We start from the raw sequence: 9,455 nt of genomic DNA, 5'->3' as shown, positions 1-9,455 counted from the left end.
CGGGACGTTGTGTCAATGAGGGGAGGATGTCATCTGTGTGGCTCGGTTAAATCCTTTGCACAAAAATAAGGTCTTAATTATGCGCTGGTACTACAATACCATCTGAACAGAGGCGAACGCTTTCTCAGTAGTTAAAAGGGCTGGTGCAAAGCTCTCCTGAAGCAGTACGGTTCCTCACCCTCCTCCTCCCCTACCGTCAGTGGAAGGGCAGCTGGCATTTGCTTTTTGTAGAGATCAACACATGGGACCAGGCAGTGACTGGGGAGTGAGGAGCGTCTGCCAACACCATCTGCACCGTGTTCTGCCCGAGGTACAGGGAGGATGGAGTACTACCTTCTTATAAGGTCAGACAGAGAGATTTCGGTATCGGCTGGACACAGAACAGATTATTTTTTTAAGGCAAGCAAAGGACAACTTGAAGTTAAGTGGCATTGTGCTTATTCCCACCCCTCCCCTGAACGACCCCCCCACGCTTGACCTGTGCTGGTCTCATCTTCCCCCAGTCCATAGTGCTACTGGAGCCAGGGAAACTCCTACGCTAGATGCTAATTTATTCTTGGCAGCTCTGTCACCAACAGTCTGATGGGCAGTTAGCGTGGTTATCTTCTCAACTCCCCTGGCAGGCAGACCAGAAGATCATTGCTGAGGTCTAGATCTGTGAAGATCTCATCCATGGTCCTGGTAAACGGGAGCAGGGCAGGAAATTCAGCGTGGAACGGGTCAAGGTAAGGTTAAATGCACAAACCAGGCTCCTTGGGGAAGGGAGAATGTAGTTTTAGTAACTCTAGGTCTAGGACCGCAGTCCATCAATTCCTCCTCAGTTTCTTGCATCTGATCCAAGATGTTTTGTCCTGAAGAGCTGCTTGCTTTAAGTGCTACCAAGCAGGATTTTTGCCAGAGCATCTTGCCGCCTGTGTGGTCTTTGTGCATCTAGGTTGCTCAGTTGTGAGTCTTTAGAGAAGTCTTCAGAGCAAATCTGAGACAGATCTGGGAAAAGCAGAGAGGGGAAAAAAAAATAATCTAGTTAAATGCAGAAGTTAAGAGGAGTAATAAAGAATTCCTAAGAAACTCTGGGATTCTAAGAACAGGTTTAGACAGTACAGGTTGGTATTTTATTCTGTCAAAGCAGCGCTTTGCCCAGTAGCTACTCAACGAGAGCCCGAAGCAGACATTATGCACGCAAGTAGGCTGCAAACAGAAATTACAGGTCTTGACGCTAGACTCTGCCTGTTCAGATCCATTCAGGGTGGACAGATGTTTGCAGACTCAAATCTCCAAGTAGGGAACTATAATCTTGCAGTGACTTGGCAGGAGTGGAGAGCTGAACAGCAAGTAATTGCTCGTGATCTCTGGGAGGAAGGATCATTTCCTAGAAACCTTAGTGCGTTAGAGCTCAGATCTGCTTCTCCGCCTCGTGTAAAAGCTGTACTCCATGAGTAAGCAGGAAGGGCACATCTGCCAGCAATTCTGTTTTATGGGGGTTACCGACTAGCGTATCAAAACAGCCTTTTATTGTACCTGCAGGAATATTTACTTGATCTTTCAAGACTTGGGGCAGAGCAACAAGTTTTTGCACAGGGGTTTCGTTCACAGAATTGTTTGCTACCGTATGCAGCACAGCTTGCTGGTTTCTGCCAAACTTGGAGCAGTACCAGCTCACATTTCTGAGCTGAACTCTGCTGCCCAAGAGGGTTGTGCAAAGCCCGACTTCCACGGGGCTTTGCCTAGCCCTAACAAGCACTTTGTCTCTGGATTAGAAGCGACAAAGCTCTAAGTTTACAAATTGAAATTTAAGAGAGGCCAAAAGGCTGGGCTTCATCTGAAGGAGACTGTCACGCAGTCAAATGAAGAGGGATTTGTTCAAAACATGACTAGAGGCAGCCTGAAGCAATCAAGCTGTCACTGCTGGGAGCAGGCTTACTGGAAGTCATGCTCTGGGGACTGATCCTAGGTGTCTGGAAAGTCCCTCGGAGGTTAAGCAGGGCTGAGGTGCCCTGGCAACACCTGAGTTTGTGCTCTCCTGAGCCAGAAGAGACTAGCAGGGCCAGAGGTGAGGTGGTGGGAGTCACTACTGTAACAACATGGCAAGTCCTCAGCTGGGTCTTGCTCGTGCAGTTGAGCTCAAACTTTAATCAAGAGATTTCTTGGCAGCTCAAGATTGTCTGCCAGGCTGAAATGATCTCTGAGGCAATCCCCTGCGCTCCCAGCTTTCCTCTGTTTTACAGGGCAGTTAATAGATAACTCTCATTAGCTCTCCACTATTGCCCATTGGGTACTGGTAGCACCCATACTGTGACAGCAAGCAGAGAGGTTCTTCAGGCCCAAGGATTGTGTTATACCAATTGGGTAGTAAGCATGTAAAGGTACAAAATAAACCAAGATCAGAAGCGAGGATAGTATCACCCAGCTAGTGATAGTTGAGGCATACACGAAATTTAAGTCTAATAGCTGGGAATCTTGGGCTAGAATTTATTAGCTTTTTTGAAAGAAAATGAGGTTCCAGGAGTCTGAACAACAAAAAAAAAGAGGTTCTACTCATCCCAGCACAGCCACATGCATCAGACAGGATTTCTCTTAGCTGATTTTTTTTCCCTACCTTTTTTGCCACTCCCCTGTGCACTTCACAAACCAGAGCTCTTTACCAGGAGATATATTGGTTAGCTGGGAATCCTCCACACAAAAAGCAAACCTAGGAGGAAGAATCGGAAGTCAAGAGAAGGCACCTGTTATCTCCATGATTAAAAAATAGCGTATAATATGGATTGTAGCTAATTCCAGAACAAGTTGTTTGATTTAATGTCCTTCCTGTGAAGCATCTTGACACACCATTAGCCTGTTGAATGGCTGTTTTATTTCCTACTTCAATATTTTATCTGGGGATCTCCGCTTCTACTACACCTATGTTTCATAGCTTGTAGAAACTAGAATACCTTACAGATGATAGGTAACGCTTATTCAAAGCTCTGAGAAACATGGGAAATTCTCAATTTTTCTTTGACGGATCTGCGTGACCTTCAGAACAACGTTAACACAAGATTTGGGAGCGCAGTGCTGTATGTTTGGCAGCTTTACTTCTCGTTGGTTGCTCAGGTAGCTTTCCAATTACAGAGATCTCGGTAGGAGCAATATAGTGCTTAAGGAGTTGGTGTCACCGTGTTACCGGTTGCAGTTTTAGGTCTAGCTGCTTGTGTCAAATCAGCACGTTATGCCTGTAAATAATAGCTGTGCCCCATCTACCTTTCAGCATATTTGGCGCTGTCTGTACCGTAACCCTTCAGGTAGGATCTAAACCATCGTGAAGTAGGCTAATTTAGTCCCCGAGGGCAGGCAAGATAGTGTCACAGTATCTAAATAAAGCAAAAGAACATCCCAGATCTGATCTGCAGTGACTAGTTTTGCTTAAAGCCTTGTTTTCAGACTCAGGCTGGCAAGTAACCCCCTACCCTACACCATGAGGCAGCGTTAGCTGGTAACACTGAAAATGAAAGACAGTTCAGGGTGCTGACTAAGTTCAAAACCTCAACTTTTTGTGCTAGATTCTAATCTCTCTCACATGCAGCCTAACGCAATTATTACCTCTGTTGCGTTTCCCCAGATTTCACACGTATGCGTCTGATATGCAGTTCCTGGGAAGATTTCACAGGCCGATACCAGTAGCTCTTCAGCTCTTTCCATAGATCGTACCATGACTGAGATGTTCCTTCCCAGGTGAGCTTTATTTTTAGAAGTTCACCCATGTCCTTTTCAGTATAGACCAGGAAGGTGTTAGTAGCGTTTAGGCCAATTTGATCAAGCCTGAAAGACAAGCAGACGCTCAATATTGCTTCCTTATGGAAACGTGCCAGATGCTCATTCATTCCATGCAAGAAGTTAAAACAGAGCCCTCTGCAGCTTATCAAGTGCTCCACGTTCAACTGTCACCAGATAATTACTGATTACACTAAAAGTGAGCTTAGATAGCCGCTTCAATACAATGTGTTGTGTATTTGGCTCAGCCATCCGTCCGTAGCTTAAAGGTGAATTTCGTGCCTTGTGTTTCTTCTGGGAGAGGCTAAAGGAGGTCAACAATGCCTCTAGAGATAGGGCTGCTTTCAGACTATACCCAAATGGGAGAGGGAAAAAGCAAAACAAAGTACTTCAACAATGAGCTGTGAAGGCTAGTATGCAGAGGACTGGGCACATCAAATTGCTTTCTCAGCAATAAACTATAATTAAGTTACTGGATGAAAAGCTTTTTGAATGGTGATGGAGTGAGGCTGCTAGGCTCAGGTGCAATGCTAGTGTTAACAGAGGAAAAAGAATGATGCCACCTTGTCTAGTCCCAGTGGCCTTCTTTACTTAAGTAAACATGACAAACCAGCTTACTTACATTTCTAAAGAGAGAGGTTCAGAGTCTCCATTGGTGCCATGAAGGGTGACGGAGAAAGTGGGATCGGCCTCTCCCAAGCTCTTGTAGCTGAAGACATGCATTTTCATCTGAAAGTGGTAGACTGGAGAGAGACAAGGAGAGCATACATGGAACCAAGTTTGTTGAGACACAACATTGCTCAGCATGGCTGTTTGTGAAATAGGGTCTGGCCTTTGCCAGCCAACACTTTCTTTATTGAGACATCATTGATCACTTTTTCCTGCCCTTACTGATTACAGAGTTGACATTTACATAACAAAAACAGCAGGTCCGCTCTGGGGAGGGCTCCCCAAACCTTACACTGCTCTAAGGTTGGGGTGGTCTTGCAAATACGACATGTGTGGACTGTAGCCCTGCTCAAAAAGCAGAGCGTCCTTACAGCCAGAGTCCTGTTGATTATTTTACACAGAGGAAGGAGCACAGTAATGCCACAGGACAGCAAGGCAGCCAGGTAACAGCGAAAGACTAACGCCTGGTGCTGGGCTGCTTTGAGGTGATGCTACTCTGCCACCTCTACATCCTTCCCAACATCGACTTTGGGAGTCTGCTCTTAGAGATGAGACTATGCTTTCTGAGAGGGAAAGCATACCTTTAAAGGGCATGTCAGCTCTTGTTTTTAAGTACATCTTGCTGTTTCTTTTGTTTCGTGTCTTCCTGGCATTGTAGCCAATGCCGCTGCAGCGGTTCTTTCGGCAGCTGAGGCAGATGCCCTTCTTGAAGCGACTGGAATCGGTACATTGAAATGCGAAGCTTTGTTTATCTTGGTTCACGAGGGAGTCCACGAAGAGGTGCACAGACCGCTCGTGTTCACATTTAACAACTTCACCAATTGCTAGAGAAGCAGAGTTGCAAGGGATACGTTTTGTTTAAGCATTTATTACCCCAGCAGCTGGTAAGATACAGTGAGCTATGCCTTTTTGTAGCCCAACACGAGTTGACCATGGCTAAAGCTGAACATTTTTCAAACAGTAGCAATTTGAGAGGTTAGTGGAAGACACTTGAAGAGGACCGTTCACTTAGTCTCTACTATGAAGAGAGCTTTCATGAGGATTCTAGACCCAGCATAAGATGACCATAGTTTGTGATCAGGTGTTAGAATGAGAACATGCTACTTCAGAATTAAAAGCAGGTCTAGTTTCTAGCAAGTATCTCCAGTAGAACAGGCAGTTTAGAATGAAAAAATAGCTTGCTCTGGTAAATCAGATCATCCCCCAGCATCAACCCAAGCCTATTTGCGAGGAGTCTACACTGACCAGAGGCAAAATAAATAATGAGAACTTACTCCCATAGGCAATTGCTCCCAAGACATCACCTAAACCACAGCCAGGCTGGAAGTCTCCCCCATTGGGGTAGATGTCAACATGGCCTACAGGCATCTGGATCCCAATGCTAACACCTAGAGTTTCCCTTGTGTAGGTGTGAAGGACATCCACAAAGTTAGCATCATCGGGGGAGAGGCGCTTGCTAGGGTCCACTCCTTCAAACATAGGGCCAGCTGGATCCAAGCCTGGTGTTAGAGACAGTACGCAAGATGCCAGGTAAGAAACTGGGTTATTTCATACAGAATATAGCTAGAAGCCTGCTGCTAGCAGCCCTCCTAACCAAGTGCTACACAGACGGTCCCTGCCTCGTTGCTGATACTGTCCCCCAAGATCTCTTCACCATGAGGGAACTCCCTTCACTGAGGGAACAAATGAAAATGTCCCGTGCTATTTTTGGTTCAATACGACCCAGCAGTAGCACCAGTCCGCTCTGCAGCGATGGTTTCAGATTGCCCGTTGGAAGCAATGAGTCTTTGCTCGGTCACAGTGAAGAGATACTTCAAGAGGTAGCAGCAGAGGACAGAACACCAGAAGAGGTCTAGCACCCCACAGAGACCGCTGGTTGCCAAAGCTGCCTTGGTGATGTCTAGTCGATTTTTTCAGACTGGACATATGGAGGGACTAATGCACGTTTAAGCAGCAGCCAGGTAATCCCTGCATCTGAAATCCCTTGATGGGTTTGGGATGCTCTGTTAACCCCTGAGCCTCACCCCCAACCTGAAGCTGTGCTCCTGAGCCATTCCCCAAGTTGACTGTTTGGTGATTTTCCTGCTTAACTAAATATAGATATTTAATGCTAGGCTCTGAGCAATTCTCACTGCCGGTGTCACATTTAAATGCTTAATAAAACCCCTTGTACCATGCCCTAAGTTCTCACATGTTGAAATCGGATTTCCTCTGGAGTCAGAAGCACTCTCTTCAAGATATTTTCAGAATAAGAGGTTGGGGTTTTTTGGGGGGGTTGGTTGGTGGTTGGTTTTTTTTGACCAAACATGCTATGGGGCAAACAGCACCCAATAGCTCTCACTTCTATTCATTCATGAGCTATAACTGCAATAACAGTATCACTCAGAGGCTTAGGATTTGGACAGTAAGAGCTTGAGCTGGACTTGTTTTGAACGCACATTTAACTTCAAATATACTCAAGATCAGGTTGTCCTCTGAAAGGTGTTGGGTTTTTTTTGTTGACCCCCACCTACATTTGGGGTTCAAAATTAAGATACTCTCTCATAGGAAGAGACCTGTGCTCCCCACTGCTGCCACAGCTAGGAAACTTGTAATTTCTGAACAAGCAAGCCCAAAACAACATCGCAGCAACACAGGAAACAAGCCTCTTCGGGGAAACTCTTTGCCGCTAAGGAAAGGTAAGAGACTGCTTAAAAAGCCACTTGCCTGTAATTCTGCCTATTGTCCCACGGACGTGGTTACCAGCAAAGCCGGCAACGTGGGCGCCCAGGCTGTACCCGATCAGGTGGACATTCTCGAGCTGGAAGAGCGGGTTCTCCTGCAAGGAAAGAAAGATAAGATCATCTGCCCCTCTGTCTTTCGGAGCATCTGGTGCTGTTCCTATCTGCAGGACTCTCAAGTCTGATTCAAAGAAGAGATTGGAGGGAGGGGGCAGACAAGCATGCTTCGTTATTTATTTCATCAAGACAACTACAGGTTGAATGGTTTGGATGGCGCTTGTGGCTTGCCCCCAGCCACAGTACCCAGCTTCCACCCCCAATTATGATGTCCTTTGATTAAGCAGCATCTGGAGCAGCCTTCTCCCAGGGAGCTGCCAGCAGCCCTCAGTACTGGCCATGGACACAAGCGCCAAGCGTAGCACCATGCACCTTCTCCTTTTCCACCCTCTTGCCGAGCCAAGGCTGACTCTGCCCAACTCCTGAGTTCACAGCGCTCAGACAGGACTCCAAATTTGAAGTGTGCTCCACTCACTGATCTGAGCATGCTGCAAAGCAGCGTCTTCTAGGAAAGCAGGGTAGCGCTTGCTGGTGCAAGGGCTGAGCACAGCACCTTAGCTATGAGCCATCACCTCGCCGAGCCTCGGGGTTGGGATTACGCCAGAGCCTTCCCCACTGGTGAGCGCCGGAGCTGGTGAATGCTCCGTTCCCTTGTGCAAGAGTCTTTCACGGAGCATTACAACAGAGCCCGTTCTTAACTTGTGTTACCTGTAACCAGTCAAGCAGCCTCGCTATGCTTTTTCCAACAATCTGTGTGTTGTTCACAGCGTCGGTATAGAGCTGGTGGGCAAGCGAAAGCCAATCCACCACGACCACGTTGGCATCCTTCTCCCTCTTCTGAAGAGCAGAGACCAAGCTGCCCAGCCAGGTTTCGAACATGCCACTCATCTAGAAAGAGATTCAGGTGTTACTTTCCAGCTCCCAAGACCAAGATTACACATTCACGGTTAAGTTATTAGTATATCATTTACATACTCTGCGCCAGCTGTATGCTGCTCCTCTGCAAACCCCACTACTTCTCAGCGCTGTGCTAATGGTCTAAGAAAAACAGGTTTTGAGAGACTCTGGATGTAATTAGCCACCTTGCCTTTTAGGGCAGGAAGGAGAGGCATTCAGTACATGCCACCTTATCCCTCTTTTTCTTGAGAGTTTCAGCCCTTCTAATAGATTGCAAAATTATTTGCCAGTCCTGGCACCGCTGTTTGCATAAGCCCTGGTAGAATTGATAAGTCCCCTAGTGCCCACATCAAATGCAGGAGCAGAAAGCTTGATAAAGTCTGTCTGCCCTCTGTTTCTTTATCGAGGAAACCGCATCGCAGAGGTGAGGACTGTGGACACGCAGCTGAACTTACAGAAAGTCTGTATGCGTGTCAAGCCGAGTGCCACCTTCACAGCGGTCAGTTAGTTGGATTTTAGGGAAAAACCTCAAGTTCCCTTTACCACATTCACATTATACAGATGTGAAGTGATCTTGAATCAGTCGTTGCGAATGAGCTGGGTGATTTCACAGAGTCTGACCCACCCCGCTTTGCTCCAGCAACCTCAGGTGCAGCTACCAGGGGGCCGCAGCGTTCCAAACACGAAAACTTGTCCCAAATCCCGCGTATTCTAGAGCAGCGGACGCTTTACAGGGCAGCACGCTCTCTCCGAGCGGGCGGCTCGAAGGCGGAGCGTCGCCCAGAAGCCCGCGGCATCCTCCGTCCTTACCGTCCAGCCGTGGATGATGAAGAAGGTTTTAGCCGTGGCGTTGAACTTGCAGTCCTCCAACCGCTGGCGGTGGCCGACGGCGAGGGCGCAGCCGTCCTCTTCGGCGCGGGGCGAGGAGCGGAGATGGAACTTCACCTGCGCCTTCGCCGCCGGCACATGCTCCCGCCTGGCCTCCAGCAGCTCGGCGAGGGTGGCATCTGGACACCGGCGGAGGAGGAAAATCAGCAAAACTCCCTTTGACCCCACCTGGGAGAAGGAGGGAGCCCTGCTTCGTGCACCCCACGGCGGAGGGCTGCTGCCGTCCCGCGTGGGAGCCCCGCTCGACCCACCTTCTCTTAGCAGAGCAGCCTCCGCCACCCGCGGGGCGCTCCCCGCCGCCGTGCAGCAGGCCAGGGCGGTGCAGAGCAGGAGGACGAGTCTCCTCATGGCTGGGGACGGACAGAGGGACGGACGGACGGACGGACGGACGGACGGCGGGGCTCGGCGGGTGCGGGGCCCTTTAAGGGGCCGCGCGGGGCGGCGCTCGTGGCCCGATGGGGCCGGCCTTGGCGGCGC

The 9,455-nt window shown here is 48.5% G+C and overlaps 1 protein-coding gene across 1 annotated transcript; it reads right to left on the bottom strand.

Moving 5' to 3' along the window:
- Positions 1-488: 488 nt before the first annotated feature.
- LIPG (lipase, endothelial) lies at positions 489-9,382 on the bottom strand. Its single transcript, XM_010583013.1, has 10 exons — positions 9,230-9,382; positions 8,901-9,097; positions 7,902-8,081; positions 7,123-7,234; positions 5,691-5,915; positions 4,998-5,240; positions 4,370-4,490; positions 3,577-3,795; positions 2,597-2,689; positions 489-987 (listed from the first exon to the last, which is right to left on the bottom strand). The coding sequence occupies exons 1-10, from the start codon at positions 9,324-9,326 to the stop codon at positions 966-968; spliced, it is 1,509 nt and encodes a 502-aa protein (XP_010581315.1). The 5' UTR covers positions 9,327-9,382; the 3' UTR covers positions 489-965.
- Between the last annotated feature and the right edge of the window lie 73 nt (positions 9,383-9,455).

Source organism: Haliaeetus leucocephalus, unplaced genomic scaffold (assembly GCF_000737465.1).
Source record: "Haliaeetus leucocephalus isolate CR32 unplaced genomic scaffold, Haliaeetus_leucocephalus-4.0 Scaffold866, whole genome shotgun sequence".
NCBI classification, from domain to species: domain Eukaryota; kingdom Metazoa; phylum Chordata; class Aves; order Accipitriformes; family Accipitridae; genus Haliaeetus; species Haliaeetus leucocephalus.
Note: the sequence above shows the minus strand (reverse complement) of the source record. Positions and strands in the feature narration are given on the sequence as shown.